The sequence below is a fragment of the Balaenoptera physalus genome (genome assembly GCF_965194825.1).
Source record: "Balaenoptera physalus genome assembly, chromosome: 4".
Taxonomy (NCBI): domain Eukaryota; kingdom Metazoa; phylum Chordata; class Mammalia; order Artiodactyla; family Balaenopteridae; genus Balaenoptera; species Balaenoptera physalus.
The window spans coordinates 63969756-63992330 of NC_138891.1; the positions used below are offsets into that span (position 1 = coordinate 63969756).

Below are 22575 nucleotides of genomic sequence, written 5' to 3' on the forward strand. Positions count from 1 at the left end.
TCACAAAGCTGTGTGATTCCAAATGTTAATAGTAGTTATTGCTGTGTGGTTGGATTGTCATTTTTATTTGCTTTATTTTGCGCTTTTGTATTTCTAAATTTCCATTCATGAACAGTATTCCTTTGGTAATCAGAAAAATCAAGGCTTGTTTTTAAAAAAGCAAGGTGATAAGAAAGATATTCCTATTGCTATTAAACTTCAGATCAGATTGCTTCTCTAAGTTAGGAATCACTTTATTAACAAAGATCACAAAAGTTTAGCATTATTAAGGCCTTGGCTTAATATATCATCCATATCCCGAGATCTAGTGTTCTGCACACCTGGATTTAAAGTGTCTTTTAAGCTGCATTGCCTGAGGCATTTCCAGAAGGAATCCTTTTAAACGAAAAATAAGACCTTTCGTAAGTGATGCTGAACCATTTCTGTTACCACTTCAAACACTCTCTGACTTAATCTCCAGAGAACAGCTTTCTCAGATAAATTGTCCAGCACCACGTCTAGTTTTTGGCTTGTTTTAAAAAGTCTGTAGATCCTTTTATGAGTTCATTTTTTTTAAGCTTAAATATCTACTTTGCTTTGAAATCTATTTTCTCCCTTTTCAAAAAGAGCATACCAGGAGTTAAAGTTGGATCACATTCAGCAAACTACATCATACATCTGGAGTAAATTCCAGAGTATTAATGTCATTGTATGTTAAAGGAAAGACTTTCAAGTCTAATTTTTGCAGACCTGCTAAATCTTAAAGGACAGTCTGGATAGCCAGCAGTTTGATCCCTGAGCTGAGGTATGTTTCCTAAAGTTATTCTGAAAGTCAGAGGGGAAAGGCATAAAAGACTGCAGCATGGTCCTGTTTGAATGGATTGATGCCACAGTGATAGGAAATGTCTTTATCATTATATACTGTAGGCTGTTAGAATTAAACTGTTAGAATTGGAACAGGCTTGAGAACTTGAGTCCAGTTGCTCTCCCAGTACTCATATCTCTTCTACATCATTGTAGATAGATAGTATCTAGTATCTATTGAGCTACATGTAATAATTATTTTTCCTTATAAGTTAATAAGTAGATATTCTGATTTCATATCTTAGTCTCTGTGTACTTAATATTTGCTAGAATTCACTGCTGAAACCATGTGAACTTGGAGTTTTCTTTTTGGGAAGCTTTGATAAAAAATTCAATTTCTTTAATAAATATAGGGCTATTCATATTTTCTTTTTGATCTTGGGTCCATTTTTATAAGTTGTTTTTAAGGAAGTGTCATTTTCATTTATCAAATTTATTGGCATGAAATTATTCTTAATAGGCTCCTACTGCCTTTTTTTCTTTCTTTTTTTTCAACATATTTATTGGAGTATAACTGCTTTACAATGGTGTGTTAGTTTCTGCTGTATAACAAAGTGAATCAGCTATACATATACATATATCCCCATATCTCCTCCCTCTTGCATCTCCCTCCCGCCCTCCCTATCCCACCCCTCTAGGTGGTCACAAAGCACCGAACTGATCTCCTTGTGCTATGCGGCTGCTTCCTACTAGCTATCTATTTTATATTTGGTAGTGTATATATGTCCATGCCACTCTCTCACTTCATCCCAGCTTATCCTTCCCCGTCCCCATGTCCTCAAGTCCATTCTCTACGTCTGCATCTTTATTCCTGTCCTGCCCCTAGATTCTTCAGAAACTTTTTTTTCTTAGATTCCATATATATGTGTTAGCATACGGTATTTGTTTTTCTCTTTCTGACTTACCTCACTCTGCATGACAGACTCTAGGTCCATCCACCTCACTACAAATAACTTAATTTTGTTTCTTTTTATGGCTGAGTAATATTCCATTGTATATATGTGCCACACCTTCTTTATCCATTCATCTGTCAATGGACATTCAAGTTGGTTCCATGTCCTGGCTATTGTAAATAGTGCTGCAGTGAACACTGGGGTGCATGTCTCTTTTTTATTATTATCATTATTATTATTTTTAAACATCTTTATTGGAGTATAGTTGCTTTACAATGGTGTGTTGGTTTCTGCTTTATAACAAAGTGAATCAGCTATACATATACATATATCCCCATATCTCCTCCCTCTTGCGTCTCCCTCCCACCCTCCCTATCCCACCCCTCTAGGTGGTCACAAAGCACTGAGCTGATCTCCCTGTGCTATGCGGCTGCTTCCCACTAGCTGTTTTACATTTGGTAGTATATATATGTCCATGCCACTCTCACTTCATCCCAGCTTACCCTTCCCCTCCCCTTGTCCTCAAATCCATTCTCTAGTAGGTCGCATCTTTATTCCCATCCTGCCCCTAGGTTCTTCATGACCATTTTTTTTTCTTAGATTCCATATATATGTGTTAGCATACAGTATTTGTTTTTCTCTTTCTGACTTACTTCATTCTGTATGACAGACTCTAGGTCCATCCACCTCACTACAAATAACTCAATTTCGTTTCTTTTTATGGCTGAGTAATATTCCATTGTATAGATGTGCCACATCTTCTTTACCCATTCATCTGTCGATGGACACTTAGGTTGCTTCCATGTCCTGGCTATTGTAAATAGAGCTGCAGTGAACATTGTGGTACATGACTCTTTTTGAATTATGGTTTCCTCAGGGTATATGCCCAGTAGTGGGATTGCTGGGTCATATGGTAGTTCTATTTTTAGTTTTTTAAGGAACCTCCATACTGTTCTCCATAGTGGCTGTATCAATTTACATTCTCACCAACAGTGCAAGAGGGTTCCCTTTTCTCCATACCCTCTCCAGCATTTATTGTTTGTAGCTTTTTTGATGATGGCCATTCTGACTGGTGTGAGGTGATATCTCATTGTAGTTTTGATTTGCATTTCTCTAATGATTAATGATGGTGAGCATTCTTTCATGTGTTTGTTGTCAATCTGTATATCTTCTTTGGAGAAATGTCTGTTTAGGTCTTCTGCCCATTTTTTGTTTGGGTTGTTTATTTTCTTGATATTCAGCTGCATGAGCTGCCTGTAAATTTTGGAGATTCATCCTTTGTCAGTTGCTTCATTTGCAAATATTTTCTCCCATTCTGAGGGTTGCCTTTTTGTCTTGTTTATACTTTCCTTTGCTGTGCAAAAGCTTTTAAGTTTCATTAGGTCCCATTTGTTTATTTTTGTTTTTATTTCCATTTCTCTAGGAGGTGGGTCAAAAAGGATCCTGCTGTGATTTATGTCATAGAGTGTTCTGCCTATGTTTTCCTCTAAGAGTTTGATAGTGTCTGGCCTTACATTTAGGTTTTTAATCCATTTTATTTTTGTATATGGTGTTAGGGAGTGTTCTAATCTCATTCTTTTACATGTAGCTGTCCAGTTTTCCCAGCACCACTTATTGAAGAGGCTGTCTTTTCTCCATTGTATATTCTTGCCTCCTTTATCAAAGATAAGGTGACCATATGTGCATGGGTTTATCTCTGGGCTTTCTATCCTGTTCCATTGATCTATATTTCTGTTTTTGTGCCAGTACCATACTGTCTTGATTACTGTAGCTTTGTAGTATAGTCTGAAGTCAGGGAGCCTGATTGCTCCAGCTCCGTTTTTCTTTCTCAAGATCACTTTGGCTATTCGGGGTCTTTTGTGTTTCCATACAAATTGTGAAATTTTTTGTTCTAGTTCTGTGAAAAATGCCATTGGTAGTTTGATAGGGATTGCATTGAATCTGTAGATTGCTTTGGATAGTATAGTCATTTTCACAATGTTGATTCTTCCGATCCAAGAACATGGTATATCTCTCCATCTATTTGTATCATCTTTAATTTTTTTCATCAGTGTCATAGTTTTCTGCATACAGGAGTTTTGTCTCCTTAGGTAAGTTTATTCCTAGGTATTTTATTCTTTTTGTTGCGGTGGTAAATGGGAGTGTTTCCTTAATTTCGCATTCAGATTTTTCATCATTAGTGTATAGGAATGCAAGAGATTTCTGTGCATTAATTTTTCTACTTTACCAAATTCATTGATTAGCACTAGTAGTTTTCTGGTAGCATCTTTAGGATTCTCTATGTGTAGTATCATGTCATCTGCAAACAGTGACAGCTTTACTGCTTTTCCGATTTGGATTCCTTTTATTTCTGTTTCCCTCTGATTGCTGTGGCTAAAACTTCCAAAACAGTGTTGAATAATAATGATGAGAGTGGGGAACCAAGTCTTGTTCCTGATCTTAGTGGAAATGGTTTCAGTTTTTCACCATTGAGGACGATGTTGGCTGTGGGTTTGTCATATATGGCCTTTATTATGTTGAGGTAAGTTCCCTCTATGCCTTCTTACTGGAGGGTTTTTATCATAAATGGGTGTTGAATTTTGTCGAAAGCTTTTTCTGCATCTATTGAGATGATCATATGGTTTTTATTCTTCAGTTTGTTAATATGGTGTATCACATTGATTGATTTGTGTATATTGAAGAATCCTTGCATTCCTGGAATAAAACCCACTGGATCATGGTGTATGATCCTTTTAATGTGCTGTTGGATTCTGTTTGCTAGCATTTGTTGAGGGGTTTTGCATCTGTGTTCATCAGTGATATTGGCCTGTAGTTTTCTTTCTTTGTGACATATTTCTCTGGTTTTGGTATCAGGGTGATGGTGGCCTCATAGAATGAGTTTGGGAGTGTTCCTCCCTCTGCTAAATTTTGGAAGAGTTTGAAAAGGATAGGTGTTAGCTCTTCTCTAAATGTTTTATAGATTTCGCCCGTGAAACCATCTGGTCATGGGCTTTTGTTTGTTGGAAGATTTTTAATCACAGTTTCAATTTCAGTGCTTGTGATTGGTCTGTTTATATTTTCTATTTCTTCCTGGTTCAGACTCGGAAGGTTGTGCTTTTCTAAGAATTTGTCCATTTCTTCCAGGTTGTCCATTTTATTGGCATATAGTTGCTTGTAGTAATCTCTCACGATCCTTTGTATTTCTGCAATGTCAGTTGTTACTTCTCCTTTTTCATTTCTAATTGTATTGATTTGAATCTTCTCCCTTTTTTTCTTGATGTGTCTGGCTAATGGTTTATCAATTTTGTTTATCTTCTCAAAGAACCAGCTTTTAGTTTTATTGATCTTTCTTATTGTTTCCTTCATTTCTTTTTCATTTATTTCTCCTCTGATCTTTATGATTTCTTTCCTTCTGCTAACTTTGGGGGTTTTTTGTTCTTCTTTCTCTAATTGCTTTAGGTGTAAGGTTAGGTTGTTTATTTGAGATGTTTATTGTTTCTTAAGGTAGGCTTGTATTGCTATAAGTTTCCCTCTTAGAAGTGCTTTTGCTGCATCCCATAGGTTTTGGGTCATTGTGTTTTCATTGTCATTTGTTTCTAGGTATTTTTTAATTTCCTCTTTGATTTCTTCAGTGATCTCTTGGTTATTCAGTAGTGTATTGTTTAGCCTCCATGTGTTTGTATTTTTTACACATTTTTTCCTGTAATTGATATCTAGTCTCATAGCGTTGTGGTCGGAAAAGATACTTGATACGATTTCAATTTTCTTAAATTTACGAAGGCTTGATTTGTGACCCAAGATATGATCTATCCTGGAGAATGTTCCATGAGCACTTGAGAAGAAAGTGTATTCTGTTGTTTTGGGATGGAATATCCTATAAATATCAATTAAGTCCATCTGTTTAATATCTCATTTAAAGCTTGTGTTTTCTTATTTATTTTCATTTTGGATGATCTGCCCATTGGTGAAAGTGGGGTGTTAAAGTCCCCTACTATGATTGTGTTACTGTCGATTTCCCCTTTTATGGCTGTTAGTATTTGCCTTATGTATTGAGGTGCTCCTATGTTGGGTGCATAAATATTTACAATTGTTATATCTTCTTCTTGGATTGATCCCTTGATCATTATGTAGTGTCTTTCTTTGTCTCTTGTAATAGTCTTTATTTTAACGTCTATTTTGTTTGATATGAGAATTGCTACTCCAGCTTTCTTTTGATTTTCATTTGCATGGAATATCATTTTCCATCCCCTCACTTTCAGTCTGTATGTGTCCCTAGGTCTTAAGTGGCTCTCTTGTAGACAGCATATGTACAGGTCTTGTTTTTGTATCCATTCGCCAGTCTGTGTCTTTTGGTTGGAGCATTTAAACCATTTACATTTAAGGTAATTATCGATATGTGCGTTCCTATTACCATTTTCTTAATTGTTTTGGGTTTATTATTGTAGGTCTTTTCCTTCTCTTGTGTTCCCTGCCTGGAGAAGTTCCTTTAGCATTTGTTGTAAAGCTGGTTTGGTGGTGCTGAATTCTCTTAGCTTTTGCTTGTGTGTAAAGGTTTTAATTTCTCCATCGAATCTGAATGAGATTCTTGCTGGGTAGAGTAATCTTGGTTGTAGGTTTTTCCCTTTCATCTCTTTAAATATGTCCTACCACTCCCTTCTGGCTTGCAGAGTTTCTGCTGACAGATCAGCCGTTAACATTATGGGGATTCCTTTGTATGTTATTTGTTGTTTTTCCCTTGCTGCTTTTTTTTTTTTTATATTTATTTTTGGCTGTGTTGGGTCTTCGTTTCTGTGCGAGGGCTTTCTCTAGTCGTGGCAAGCGGGGGCCACTTTTCATTGCAGTGCACAGGCCTCTCGCTATCGTGGCCTCTCTTGTTGTGGAGCACAGGCTCCAGACGCGCAGGCTCAGTAATTGTGGCTCACGGGCCCAGTTGCTCCGCGGCATGTGGGATCTTCCCAGACCAGGGCTGGAACCTGTGTCCCCTGCATTAGCAGGCAGATTCTCAACCACTGCGCCACCAGGGAAGCCCTTCCTTGCTGCTTTTAATATTTTTTCTTTGTATTTAATTTTTGATAGTTTGATATATATGTGTCTTGGCGTGTTTCTCCTTGGATTTATCCTGTATGGGACTCTCTGCACTTCCTGGACTTGATTAATTATTTCGTTTCCCATATTAGGGAAGTTTTCAACTATAATCTCTTCAAATATTTTCTCAGTCCCTTCCTTTTTCTCTTCTTCTTCTGGGACCCCTATAATTCGAATGTTGGTGCATTTAATGTTGTCCCAGAGGTCTCTGAGACTATCCTCAATTCTTTTCATTCTTTTTTCTTTATTCTGCTCTGCAGTAGTTATTTCCACTATTTTATCTTCCAGGTCACTTATCCATTCTTCTGCCTCAGTTATTCTGCTATTGTTTCCTTCTAGAGCATTTTTAATTTCCTTTATTGTGTTGTTCATCATTGTTTGTTTGCTCGTTAGTTTTTCCAGGTCCTTGTTAAACGTTTCTTGTATTTTCTCCATTCCATTTCCAAGATTTTGGATCATCTTTACTATCATTATTCTGAAATCTTTTTCAGGTAGACTGCATATTTCCTCTTCATTTGTTTGGTCTGGTGGGTTTTTACCTTGCTCCTTCATCTGCTGTGTGTTTTTCTGTCTTCTCATTTTGCTTAACTTACTGTGTTTGGGGTCTCCTTTTCACAGGCTGCAGGTTTGTAGTTCCTGTTGTTTTTGGTGTCTGCCCCCAGTGGGTAAGGTTGGTTCAGTAGGTTGTGTAGCCTTCCTGGTGGAGGAGGTTAAAGGAGAAGCTGATTAGGGCGCTCTGGCTCACTCAGGCCAGGGGGAGGAATGGGTACGGACTGCAGGGTGAGCCTGAGGCTGCAGAGGCCAGCTTGACATTGCAACAGTCTGAGGCATGCCATGTAGCACACTGTTTTGATTACTGTAGCTCTGTAGTAAGTTTCAAAATCAGGAAATGTGAGACCTCCAACTTTTTTCTTTTTTAAGATTGTTTTTGCTACTCAGGGTCCCTTGAGATTGCGTATAAATTTTACGTTGGATTTTTCTATTTCTGCATAAAATGCCATTGCAGTTGATAGGGATTGCATTGAATCTATAGGTTACTTTGGGTAGTATGGACATCTTCACAATATTTAGTCTTCCTATCCATGAACACAGGGTGTTTTTCTATTTATCTTCATCTTCTTTAATTTCTTTCAGCAATATTTTGTAGTTTTCAGTGTGTAAGTCTTTTGCCTCCTTACTTATGTTTATTCCTAAGTATTTTATTCTTCTTGGTGCTGTAGTAAATAGATTTGTTTTCTTAATTTACTTTTTGGGTTATTTGTTGTTGGTTTATCAGAACACCACTGATTTTTGTACTTTTTTTATATCCTGCTACTTTGCTTAATTTGTTTATTAGTTCTAATACCTTTTTCTGTGGAATATAAATTTAGAGTTTTCTACATATAAGAGCATACCATCTGTAAACAGAGATAGTTTTACTTGGTTTTTTTCCCACTTTAATGCCTTTTATTCTTCTTGCCGAATTGCTCTGGCTAGGACTCCCAACACTATGTTGAATAGAGTTAGTAAAAGCAGGCATTCTTGTCTTATTTCTGATCTTAGAGGAAATGCTTTCAGTCTTTCTCCATTGAGTATGATGTAAGCTGCTTTTTTAAATATAGGCTTTATGTTAATGTAGTTTCCTTCTAATTCTAGTTTGTTGAGTGTTTTTATCATGAAAAGGTGCTGAGTTTTGCCAGATGATTTTTTCTGAATCAGTTAATATGATCATGCAGTTTTTCCCCTTAATTCTGTTAATGTGGTATATTTCATTTATTTATTTGTGTATGTTGAACCCTCCTTGCATCCCATGAATCCCACTTGATCATGATACATGAACCTTATAATGTGCTATTGAATTCAGTTTGCTAGTATTTTGTTGTTGATTTTTCCATCTGTATTCATCAGGGATATTTCTCAGGTTAATGCTGACCTCCTAATGAGTTCCCTCCTCTTCAGTTTTTTGGGAGACTTGGAGAAGGATTGGCATTAATTCTCCTTCAAATGTTTGGTAGAATTCACCAATGAAACTATCTGGTCCTGGGCTTTTCTTTGTTGGGAAGTTTTTTATTACTGATTCAGTTTTCTTAATAGTGATTGGCCTATTCAGATCTTGTTTCTTCATGATTATGGGTGTTTTTAAAAAGGATCTAATTTCCTTTTGATTTCTTCTTTGATCCAAGTGTTATTTGGAAGTGTGTAAGTTTCTAAATATTAGAGAATTTTTCCAGAAATCTTTCTGTTATTGATATCTAATTTATTTCTATTATAGTCAGAGAACATTCTTTGTATGACTTGAATTCTTCGAAATTAATTGAAAATTGTTATTGCCAGAAGATAATCTATGTTGGTAAATGGGCCAGGCATACCTCATTTACTTGTGCTTTTCTTTATTGCACTTTGCAGATATTGCATTTTTTTTTACAAATTGAAGGTTTGTGGCAACCTTGCATCAAGCAAGTCTTTTGGCACCATTTTTCCAACATCATTTGCTTATTTTGCATCTCTGTGCCACATTTTGGTTATTCTCGCAGTATTTCAAACTTTTTATTATTATTTGCATGGTGATCTGTGATCAGTGATCTTTGGTGTTACTATTGTAATTGTTTGGGGTGCCACAAACTGCAGTCACGTAAGATGGCAAACTTAATCGATAAATGTGTGTGTTCTGACTGTTCCACCTACCAGCTGTTCCCCTGTCTCTTTCCCTCTCCCTGGGCCTCCCTATTCCCTGAGAAACAATAATTTTGAAGTTAGGCCAGTTGGTAACCCTACAGTGGCCTCTAAGTGTTCAAGTGAAAGGAAGAGTCACACATCTCTCACTTTAAATCAGAAGCTAGAAATGATTAAGCTTAGTGAGAAAGTCTTGTCAAAAGCCAAGATAGGTCAGAAGCTAGGCCTCTTGTGCCAAACAGTTATCCAGGTTGTGAATAAAAAGTAAAAGTTCTTAAAGGAAATTAAAAGCGCTACTTCAGTGAACATACAAATGATAAGAAAGCAAAATAGCCTTATGGTTCATGTGGAGAAACTTTTAGTGGTCTGGATAGAAGATCAAATCAGCCATAAAATTCCCTTAAGCCAAAGCTTTATCCAGAGCAAGGTCCTAGTTGTCTTCAATTCTGTGAAGGCTGAGAGAGGTGAGGAAGCTGAAGTAGAAAAGTTTGAATTTAGCAGAGGTTGGTTCATGAAGTGTAAGGAAAGAAGCCATAATGTAAGAGTGTAAGGTGAAGCAGAAAGTGCTGGTGTAGAAGCAGCAGCAAGTTATTCAGAAGATCTAGCTAAGGTAATTTTTCAACATAAACAAAAACAGCCTTAATATTAGAAGAAGATGCCTTGCCTTCTAGGACTTTCATAGCTAGAAAGGAGAAGTCAGTGCCTATCTTCAAAGGACAGGCTGACTCTCTTGTTAGGGGCTAATGCAGCTGGTGACTTTAAGATGAAGCCATTGCTCATTTACCATTCCAAAAATCCTGGGGCCCTTAAGAATTATGCTAAATCTGCTCTGCCTGTGTTCTATAAATGGAACAAATCCTGGATGGCAGCACATCTGCTTACAACATGGTTTACTGAATATTTTAAGCCCATTGTTGAGACATACTGCTCAGAAAAAAAGTTTCCTTTGAAAAATATTACTGCTCACTGACAATGCACCTGGTCACCTAAGGACTCTGATGGAGATGTACAACAAGATGAATGTTGTCTTCATGCCTGCTAATACAATATCCGTTCTGCAGCCCATGGATCAAGGAGTAATTTTGACTTTTAAGTCTTATTATGCAAGAAATACATTTCATAAGGCTATAGCCGCCAAAGGTAGTGATTCCACTGATGGATCTGAGCAAAGTCAATTGAAAACATTCTGGAAAGGATGCACCATTCTAGATGCCATTAAGAACATTGGTGATTTATGAGAAGAGGTTAAAATATCAACATTAACAGGAGTTGGGAAGAAGTTGATTCCAGCCCTCATGGATAACTTGGAGGGGTTCAAGACTTCAGTTGAAGAAGTAACTGCAGATGTGTTGGAAATAGCAAGAGAAGTAGAAGTGAAGCCTGAAGATGTGACTGAGTTGCTGCAATCTCATGATAAAACTTGAACAGATGAGTTGCTTCTTATGAATGAACAAAGAAAGTGGTTTCTTGAGGTGGAATCTACTCCTGGTGAAATGCTGTGAAGATTGTTGAAATGACAACAAAGGATTTATATTACATAAACATATAAAGCAGCAACAGGGTTTGAGGGGATTGACTCCAATTTTGAAAGAAGTTCTACTGTGGGTAAAATGCTTTCAAACAGCATTGCGTGTTACAGAGAAATCGTTCGTGAAAGGAAGAGTCAGTTGATGGGGCAAAGTTCATCATTGCCTTATTTTAGGAAACTGCCACGGCCACCCCAGCCTTCAGCAGCCACCACCTGATCAGTCAGCAGCCATCACCATGGAGGCAAGACCCTCCACCAGCCAAAAAATTATGACTTGCTGAAGGCTCACATGATAGTTAGCACTTTTTAGCAATAATGTATTTTTTAATTAAGGTATGTACATTGTTTCTTTAGACACAATGCTCCTTAATAGACTACAATATAGTGTAAACAACTTTTTTATACATCGGGAAACCAGAAAGTTTGTGTGACTTGCTTTATTGCAGTATTCACTTTAATGCAGTGGTCTGGAACTGAATTCGTAATATCTCTGAGGTATACCTGTACTTGAAAAGAATATGTATGTATTCTGCCTTTGTTGGGTGGAGGGTTCTGTCAATGTCCATATTCTATATCCTTCCTTTTTTAGTTTTTAAATTGAGATGTAATTGACATATGATATTGTGTAGTTTGAGGTGTTCCATGTGTTGGTTTGATACATTTATGTATTGCAGTATGATTACCACGATAGCCTTAGCTAACACCTTTATCATGTCAATAATTATCATTTCTTTTTTTGTGTAGAGAACAGTGAAGATCTAGTCTCTTAGCACCTTTGAAGTTTATGATACAGTATTGTTGACTATGATCACTATGTTGTGCCTTACATCTTCAGAACTTATTTCTCTACTAGTTGCAAGGTTATATACCCTTAAACAGCATCCCCCCAACTACCCCCATCTCGCAGCCCCTGGTAACCACCATTCTACTCTGTTTTTACGAGTTCAGTTTTTCTAAATTCCACATATGAGTGCTGCATACAGCATTTGTCCTTCTCTGTCTGATTTCTCTCACTTAGCATCCTTGAGGCTGTCCTCAAGGTCCATCCATGTTGTTGCAGATGGCAAGATTTCCTTCTTTTATGGGTGAATAATATTTCTGTGTGTGTGTATATATTATCACATCTTCTTTATCTGTTCATCTTCTGATGGGTGCTTAGGTTGTTTCCATATCTTGGCTATTCTAAATAATGCTGCACTGAACACTGGTGGGCAGATATCTCTTCAAGATACTGATTTCAATTCCTTCTGGTATATACCCAGCTGTGGGATTGCTGGATGATATGGTAGTTCAGTTTTTTAGATTTTTTGAGGAACCGCCATACTGTTTTCCATAATAGCTGTACCCATCTACATTCCCACCAACAATATGTAAGGTTTCCCTTTCTCTACATCCTCACCAACATTTGTTATCTCTTGTCTTTTTTTAATAAAAGCCATCCTAACTGGTGTGAGGTGATACATCATTGTAGTTGTGATTTGCCTTTCCCTGATAAGTGATGTTGAGCATCTTTTCATGTACCTGTTATTCTTTTGTATATCTTCTTTGGAAAGATGTCTGTTCAGATCCTTTGCCCATTTTTTAAATTGAGTATATCCTTTCTAATCTTCATATTTGTTCTTTCATTTTTGAGAGAGATATGGAAATCTCTGACTGTAAAATCTGTTTTTCCTTGCATTTCTATCAGTTTTATGTACTTTTTTAAATTACTATTTATTGGAGTATAGTTGCTTTACAATGTTGTGTTACTTTCTTCTGTACAGCAAAGTGAATCAGTTATATGTATACATATATCCCCTCTTTTTTGGATTTCCTTCCCATTTAGTTCACCACAGAGCATTGAGTAGAGTTCCCTGTGCTATACAGTAGGTTCTCATTCGTTATCTATTTTATACATAGTAGTGTATATATGTCAATCCCAATCTCCCAATTCATCCCACTCCCTCCTTCCCCCCTTGGTATCCGTAAGTTTGTTCTCTACATCTGTGTCTCTATTTCTGCTTTGCAAATAAGTTCACCTGTACCATTTTCTAGATTCCACATATGAGTGATATTATACGGTATTTGTTTTTCTCTTTCTGACTTACTTCACTCTCTATGACAGTCTCTAGGTCCATCCACATCTCTGCAAATGGCACAATTTCGTTCCTTTTTATGGCTGAGTAATATATGTACCACATCTTCTTTATCTATTCCTCTGTTGATGGACACTTAGGATTAAGCTATTAGATGTGTAGATGTTTAGGATTGTTACGTCCTCCTGATGAATTGATTCCTTTATCATTATGCAATAATATATCCCTGGCAATAGTCTTTGCTCTGAAATCTAGTACTATCATGGTATATTTTTCCAATCTTTTTGCTTTTAATCTATTTGTGCCTTTATATCTAAAGTATGTTTCTTGCAGGCAGCTTGTAGTTGGGTCTTGCTCTTTTATCTGACAATCTCTTTCAACCTTTCCTATATTTGAAGATCTTCCTATACCATCAGTCTTCTCTTCTTAGGGCTAAACATCCTTTTATTATGGTTTGGCTGATACTTTTTCTAAATCCTTCTATTATTATCAAACGCTTGTGCATGTTTTGCTTAAAAGGGACATTAGATCAGAAGGGATACTCTGAGTTGGTCTGTGCAAGACATGCTACTACATATCGTGTCAGTTGATTTCCATTGTCCACAGAGATCTGTGTCTATTAGGTTCCTCACCATTTGGCTAAAACCAATTTGGACCATCTTTTCTACTTTTCTTACCCTAATCACATTTTTTTCTTGGCTAACTACTGACTTTTTGATCTCCAGAGAAACTTCAAAGGGACTTAACAAAAAAATCTATTCATTGTTCCCCTGAAAATGTCTGTTTTATCTCAGTTACATGAATTCTAGTTGAATTATTTTAAGTATGGGTCAAATAAAGCTAGCCTACAACTAAGAAGATATCAAAAGGTTTGCCTTTTTTTTTTTTTTTTTTTTTTAGGTAAAAATGTCCCCATCCTGTCATCCATCCAAAGGGGATCCTGCTGTTAAGAAGGTGAGTGAGTTTTAACGGCAAAAAGCCGACTTCCTCCTTCTGTGTATTTAGTCTCCTCTGTTGAACCATGTTCTCAAAATGAGTGATTTTAAATCATTTTAATGCGTCAAAGTTTCTTTCTGATTGGATGCCTTAAAGAGTTGTCACCAGGACTTGTTGGCTCTTCCAGAGAAGCCAAATGAGGGTTTGGGTCTAGCATCAGTCTCCTGGCAACTAGGGACTTTCATTGTTCTAGAATTCCCATCCTCTCTACCAGATGGGCATCCTGGTATCAGTGAGTGGTAGCAGATGAAAGGTATTCTAAGGATGAAAGGTACATAGTTTTTCTTAACAATGTGCTTTCCCTCCAGATAGCTGTTCCTAAAGGAAACTGGTCTGAGGTATTAACATTTCAGCACATACCATCTAAGTAAGACCTCAATAAATACTTGTGTGATAGAACTCTTATCTAGGCCATTTCAACCCTTGAATGTAACCTCTGTGGCACAGATAGGTTGTTTGTCTTTCAAGTAATTCTCAGATGATGTCAAAAGAACCACTAAAATCCTTTTCTTCATCCAACTGCAACAGTGCAGTTGAAATATAGCAAACAGATTGACATTTTTGCTATGTTTTCTTTTACCATTTTTATTTCTCTGATAGTTGACTTGTCCCTGGTTGTAGGTGTGCTTTCCTTACCCTTTTTTATGATTTCAGCCAGCATCCGTGTTGGGGAAGGATTGTAGAACAAAAATAACACCTTGCTGGCTCTGTTGACTAACAGCAGGTTCTAGCTTCAAAGCAGTGTGCCAAAAATGGGTCCCTTTTCTCTGCCTTCAGAATCCCCTTTTCAAAGGAAAAAAAGAATAGAAACGAAATATGTTGTCTGAAAAGCCCTATAACGTGCTGCACGTGAAAACCTCTTTCACTCTTGTCAAGACAGCAAGGGCAGGCGAGACCACAGTGGTGATTGTTGCCGCTCAGAACCATCACACCGTAACATGAGGAGCTGGAAAGGGCGTCAACCACTTAGTCGCACTCAGTAAACAAAGGAGGAAACTGGAATCCAGAGGGAAATTTTTTACCTCTCTCAAATGTTCCATAGGACACACTTCTACCATAGAGGTTAAAAACACGTGCTTTGGATTCAGTGATTGACTCATCTACTTTATCTGAATAACCTTGAGTAAGTCAGCCTCTCTGTTTCCTTCTCTGTAAAGTGATGATGCTCCTCTCAGAATTGCCCTAAAGATTAAATGAGAAACAATTTAAGTGCCTAACACTGTGTTTGACACATATTAAGTAATCAGTAAATTATAACACAAGTACTCAGCTGTTACTGACACTAGTATTAAAACACAAGTCTCCCAACTCCTAGTCAGATGTCCTTTCATCTGTCCTTTATTATGCTACTTATATACTATTGTCCATTTAGCAAGTATTTCTTTATACTAGATAGTGAGCTAAGAAGCAGACTACAGAGATTAAAAATACAATCCCTGTTCTCAAGGATCTCAGCATTTAATTGGAAAGGTAGACAGGTTGCACTGACAGTTACCAGACTACTTGACACGTGCCATGCAGGGTGCACAGGGTGCTGCAGGAGTGTGGGGGAGAGGCCCGGTTTTGAAATGACTAAGCTCCTTTAGTACAACTCTTACATTCTTTATGGTAGAGAGTCCAGTGAAGAAACTTAAGAAATGGTTAGCTGCTCCCCTACAACTTTGTTACTAGATTGTAATGAAAGCAAATCCTACCATACTTAAAGATATTTATTAAGATCGCGAAAACATTTTATCCAGTCGACATATCATGAATACCTTTTATTTTAGCAATGAGGGTCCATTTCTAATATTTACCATTCTGATTAATAAGACATTGATTTCACCAATGGAAAATTTTTCTGCTGTCTTTTGAGCTAATGAGCAGAGTCTTAGGTGTCGGTCAATATATGAACAGCTTTTAGGAGCTGCCTTTGGAAGTTCATGTGAGCTGCAGTTTCTGAAATGTGGATTCTTGTTTAGAGCCACTGACCACCCCTGACTTGAAGCCTAAACTTAATAGCACATACTTAATATTGCACTGTTTATGGTGTGTAGAATAACTTTAAAATATATATCATAACAGGTGCCTCTCCCAAACTAAGAGGTCAAGGAAGGCTTCCCAGTAGAGGTAAAGCTTGATCTAGCCTGGAAACACAAGGCAAAAGGTATTCCAGGCAGACATGGGTAAGCAAGGAAATGGAGGCAGTTCTGTTTTTCTTAAATATGGGATCTTGCAGAAGCCTGGTGAAGTAAATGGGAGTCCAGATCACAGAGCCCCAGTCTGTGAAGTTTGCTTTTTATCTCAAGGATAAGTGTTTCCATCAAACATGAGATTAGAGGCAGAAAGACCAATTAGAAGAAAAAAGGTCCTAAGCCTATGCTGTGTTAATAGAATGAGAAGGTGAGATAGATTTAAGTCTTAGCCTTTTTATTCTCCCCACAAACCTTTTTGACACTGTGAGTTAGGTGTCCTTCCTTTTTTGAGCTCTCAGAGTACCCTGAACTAGTCCCTACAAACACACTTATCTGGCTGTGTTGAAATTGCCTCTTTGCTTTTATGTGTCCCCCATTAGACTCTCTGCCTCTTAAGGGCAGGGCCCGTAGCAGTTCTGTTTCCTGTTGTCTATCTAAGTGTAGAACAAAGTATGCAGTCACTCAGTAGTTGTTGCGTGAATGAGAGAGACATGGAAGAGATTCCGTAGGACTTCGTAGTTGTTTATGGGAAGTGAGGAGAAAAAAGAAGCTTCTGCTGAATAACTGGAGAAAGAACAAATGAAGCATCATTGCTGTTCTGGGCTTGTATTCCGAGCATGGTCAGTTCCTTACTGTTTAAGCTCTATCAGCAATACTCCAAGTGAGATCAGTGTGAAGCTTAGCATCTCACTGTTACTTCCCTAGTTGGATATGTATATTTGTGTGTATGTGTTTATGTGTGCATATATATATGCATCTACATATATATTCTGGTTGTCATCCTGGAGCTACAGTCCCTCTTCCCAAAGTTGCACTGACAGATGGAAGCACCAAGAGTGTCTGTTGAACAGTGTGACTGCCAAAGTGACATGTGTAAGAAACACAAAAGAGCAGCAGTGTTCTTGATTTGAGCCAAAGATTCTCTGTTGACCAATAACTGAAGAGAGTGTTCAGTGACTCTACTGCATATTGGCCCTGTGAAGAGCTCTACTCAAGTGCTGAGGAGTCAGGAGCCGTGTTCTGTAGGTCCTGCTAGCTCGGGATAGGCGGCTCATGTAGAAGTCACTCTCCTACTCTGCTGCCATGTCAGGGCCTGGCAGACTCCATGAGCATTTTGTATTTGTGATATTTTTTCAGAAAACTCTGGATTAGAAATACTTATATGTAATAATATATCTATAGCATTTAAAATTTGTATATCATATTTATCTTTTGTATAAAATATTTCTTCTTAATGGGCTCTAACTGATAACTTCAATAAAAAAGTAGGAAGACACATATGTTTCCCTAGGATTTCTTCAGTGTTTGATCGTAGATGACTAGAAATTTGAAAATTAGAAGCATTTTCCTTAGATAGAAATTGTCCTAAAGTCTATTGCACTAAACTCCCTAGCATAGATCCAAATAGGGGGTGCTGAAGTGTTTGAGGTGGATTAAAGGAGTTTAGAGGGTTAGTTGAAGGCAGCATCAAAAACGTCTCAGCTATGATGCAGCACTTCTTGACTACTGTAGAAACGCCAACCAGGAACTTGTGTGGCAAACTTGGCATTGTTACATGCATAATAATCAGAGAAAGCAGTTTTGTTTTATTCTTGATCACAAAAGCATGGTTACACTCTCTGAGCCATCCCCTGTTTTAGAGGAACCTTCTCTGCTGTTGTGTTTGTGGAAGCCTGAGGGGCTGGGTGTTCTGGCTGGTAGAATCCACTATAAGGGGTACAGTTAATGTTCTTCTCAGAATGACTTCTTCCAGTTAGGGAGAAGGTACTGAGAGTGGCATAGTGGGAAGCCTTTCTAATAGTTCTGGGTAATTCAGTAAATATTCAACAAGCCTCTAAGGTGCCAGGACTTGGAAGAACAAAGGTCAGTGAAATATAGTTCTTGCAGAAGGAAAAGACCTACAAAAACAAACCCAAAACAATGAAGAAAATGGTAATAGGAACATACATATCGATAATTATCTTAAATGTAAATGGATTAAATGCTCCAACCAAAAGACATAGACTGGCTGAATGGATACAAAAACAAGACCCATATATATGCTGTCTACAAGAGACTCACTTCAGACCTAGGGACACATACAAACTGAAAATGAGGGGATGGAAAAAGATATTCCATGAAAATGAAAATCAAAAGAAACCTGGAGTAGCAATTCTCATATCAGACAAAATAGACTTTAAAATAAAGACTATTACAGGAGACAAAGAAGGACACTACATAATGATCAAAGGATCAATCTAAGAAGAAGATATAACAATTGTAAATATTTATGCACCCAACATAGGAGCACCTCAATACATCAGGCAAATGCTAACAGCCATAACAGGGGAAATCGACAATAACACTATAATAGTAGGGGACTTTAACACCCCACTTTCACCAATGGACAGATCATCCAAAATGAAAATAAATAAGGAAAAACAAGCTTTAAATGACACATTAAACAAGATGGACTTAACTGATATTTATAGGACATTCCATCCAAAACCAACAGAATACACTTTCTTCTCAAGTGCTCATGGAACATTCTCCAGGATAGATCACATATTGGGTCACAAGTAAATTTAAGAAAATTGAAATCATATCAAGTATCTTTTCCGACCACAACGCTATGAGACTAGATATCAATTACAGGAAAAAACCGTAAAAAATACAAACACATGGAGGCTAAACAATCCACTACTAAATAACCAAGAGATCACTGAAGAAATCAAAGAGGAAATAAAAAAAATACCTAGAAACAAATGACAATGAAAACACAATGACCCAAAACCTATGGGATGCAGCAAAAGCAGTTCTAAGAGGGAAATTTATAGCAATACAATCCTACCTCACGAAACAAAAGTCTCAAATAAACGACCTAACCTTACACCTAAAGCAATTAGAGAAAGAACCAAAAAAACCCCAAGTTAGCAGAAGGAAAGAAATCATAAAGATCAGATCAGAAATAAATGAAAGAGAAATAAAGGAAATGATAACAAAGATCAATAAAACTAAAAGCTGGTTCTTTGAGAAGATAAACAAAATTGATAAAACGTTAGCCAGAGTCATCAAGAAAGAAAGGGAGAAGATTCAAATCAACAGAATTAGAAACGAAAGAGGAGAACTAACAACTGACACTGCAGAAATACAAAGGATCATGAGAGATTACTACAAGCAACTATATGCCAATAAAATGGACAACATGGAAGAAATGGACAAATTCTTAGAAAAGTACAACCTTCTGAGTCTGAACCAGGAAGAAATAGAAAATATAAACAGACCAGTCCCAAGCACTGAAATTGAAACTGTGATTAAAAATCTTCCAACAAACAAAAGCCAGGACCAGATGGTTTCACAGGTGAATGCTATCAAACATTTAGAGAAGAGCTAACACCTGTCCTTCTCAAACTCTTCCAAAAAATTTCACAATTTGTATGGAAACACAAAAGACCCTGAATAGCCAAAGCAATCTTGAGAAAGAAAAATGGAGTTGGAGCAATCAGGCTCCCTGACTTTGGACTACACTACAAAGCTATAGTAATCAAGACAGTATGGTACCGGCCCAAAAACAGAAATATAGATCAATGGAACAGGATTGAAATCCCAGAGACAAACCCATGCAACTATGGTCACCTTATCTTTGATAAAGCAGACAAGAATATACAATGGAGAAAAGACAGCCTCTTCAATAAGTGGTGCTGGGAAAACTGGACAGCTACCTGTAAAAGAATGAAATTAGAACACTCCCTAACACCATATACAAAAATAAACTCAAAACGGATTAAAGACCTAAACGTAAGGCCAGACACTGTAAAACTCTTAGAGGGAAACATAGGCAGAACACTCTATGACATAAATCACAGCAAGATCCTTTTTGACCCACCTCCTAGAGAAATGGAAATAAAAACAAAAATAAACAAATGGGATCTAATGAAATTTAAAACCTTTTGCACAGCAAAAGAAACCATAAACAAGATGAAAACACAACCCTCAGAATGGGAAAAAATATTTGCAAATGAAGCAACGGACAAAGGATTAATCTCCAAAATACATAAACAGCTCATGCAGCTCAATATCAAAAAAACAAACAACCCAGTCCAAAAATGGACAGAAGACCTAAATAGACATTTCTCCAAAGAAGATATATAGATTGCCAACAAACACATGAAAGGATGCTCAACATCACTAATCATTAGAGATTTGCAAATCAAAACCACAGTGAGGTATCACCTCACACCAGTCAGAATGGCCATCATCAAAAAATCTACAACAATAAATGCTGGGAAAAGGTGTGGAGAAAAGGGAACCCTCTTGCACTGTTGGTGGAAATGTAAACTGATACAGCCACTATGGAGAACAGTATGGAGGTTCCTTAAAGAACTAAAAATAGAACTATCATACGACCCAGCAATCCCACTACTGGGCATATACCCTGAGCAAACCATCATTCAAAAAGAGTCATATACCACAATGTTCATTGCAGCACTGTTTACAATAGCCAGGACATGGAAACAACCTAAGTGTCCATCAACAGATAAATGGATAAAGAAGATGTGGCACATATATACAATGGAATATTATTCAGCCATAAAAAGAAACGAAATTGAGTTATTTGTAGTGACCTAGAGTCTGTCATACAGAGTGAAGTAAGTCAGAAAGAGAAAAACAAATACCATATGCTAACACATATATATGGAATCTAAAAAGAAAAAAAAGGTTCTGAAGAACCTAGGAGCAGGACAGGAATAAAGACGCAGATGTAGAGAATGGACTTGAGGACATGGGGTGGGGAAAGGGTAAGCTGGGACGGAGTGACAGAGTGGCATTGACATATATACACTGCCCAATGTAAAACAGATAGCTAGTGGGGAGCAGCTGCATAGCACAGGGAGATCAGCTCAGTGCTTTGTGACCACCTAGAGGGGTGGGATAGGGAGGGTGGGAGGGAGCTGCAAGAGGGAGGGGATATGGGAATATATGTATATGTATAGCTGATTCATTTTGTTATAGAGCAGAAACTAACACAACATTGTAAAGTAATTATACTCCAATAAAGGTATTTACAAAAAAAGAAAATGGAAAAAGAAAATTTCTCCAGTTGTCTACCAGTGAGATCTCCCAGTGCTCTTGGAAATTCTTTGTAGTAGCTTAGCAAGGAACTTCTCAGTAAGTCTAAGTTAGTTCCATGGAAGAAGAGGCTGATATCAACCCCTGGACTCTGGGAGCTCCATATTCTAGTGAAACCATTTCCTCATGTTGGGAACTTCCAGTGTTGCATAGTTGCATAGATCATTCCTACCTAACCTACACACTATAAATATGTACAGCCTTATCAGTAGCAAAGGGCCCCTCTCTACTGCACATAGGCCAGGCACTTAGAGGTCAACTATGCACAACCTAAATTGTGAGATTATAAGAGTTACGGGGAATACATGCATTCTATTATTTCTCTGATATAAACCGTTCACTCAATAAACTGTATTTTATATCCTAAAAAAAAAAATAATATATATATATATATATATATATATATATATATATATATATAGTTCTTGCTCTCAGCACACTTAAAAGTTAATGGTACTGAACTGGTGGACTTAATAGCCAAGCCTTCCAGAAATTGGTGCATAGCTTCTCAAATATTCAAGTTTAATACCAGAATTTAGAGCTGATTCTTTTTTTCCCAAGTGTTCTGGTGAGGCAAAATTTTTATAGCTGGTTCCCAGTTTTGCCACTCATGTCAGGAATGTAGTTGACTGTACTTGCTTATGATTTTTATTGAATTATGGAGTGGGAGGGTTTGGGGTTTTTTTGAGGGAAAAAGCCCCATAGAGCCACTGTTTCCATAGCAACAGAAAAGCTGGCTGCAGTGTCTCAACTGACCAGCCCAAGAATGGCTGGTTGATAGTTTCACAAAAGTCAAGGGAACACAAAAGGAGAAAGCACTGAGAGATAGATGCAACATTTTCTGGATGTTGTGTGATGTTGGCTTAAGTAAAGATTCATTTGCCTTTTTTTATTTAACTGAAGTGTAGTTGGTGTACAATATAGTGATTCACAATTTTTAAAGGTTATACTCCATGTATAGTTATTATAAAATATTGGCTATGTTCCCTCTGTTGTACATTGTATCCTTATAGCTTATATGTAATAGTTTGTACCTCCCACTTTCCCTACCCTTATATTGCCTCTCCCCCTTTCCCTCTCCCCAGTGGTAACCACTAGTTTGTTCTCTATATCTGTGAGTCTGTTCCTTTTTTGTTATATTCACTAGTTTGTTGTGTTTTTTAGATTCCACATATAAGTGATGTCATATAGTATTTGTCTTTCTTGTCTGACTTATTTCACTTAGTATAATACCCTCCAAG

The 22575-nt window shown here is 37.3% G+C and overlaps 1 protein-coding gene across 6 annotated transcripts in view; it reads left to right on the forward strand.

Annotated features, from left to right (window-relative positions):
• VPS8 (VPS8 subunit of CORVET complex) overlaps window positions 1-22575 on the forward strand; it is a 277646-nt gene that overhangs the window by 213215 nt on the left and 41856 nt on the right. For 5 of the 6 annotated variants that reach the window (XM_082461426.1, XM_082461424.1, XM_082461427.1 and 2 more), the window contains exon 45: window positions 13956-14009. The exons of the other annotated variant lie outside the window; for it this stretch is intronic. In XM_082461426.1, coding sequence (XP_082317552.1) covers window positions 13956-14009 — 54 coding nt within the window. The remainder of the gene's footprint in view (window positions 1-13955; window positions 14010-22575) is intronic. 6 annotated transcript variants of the gene reach the window in all.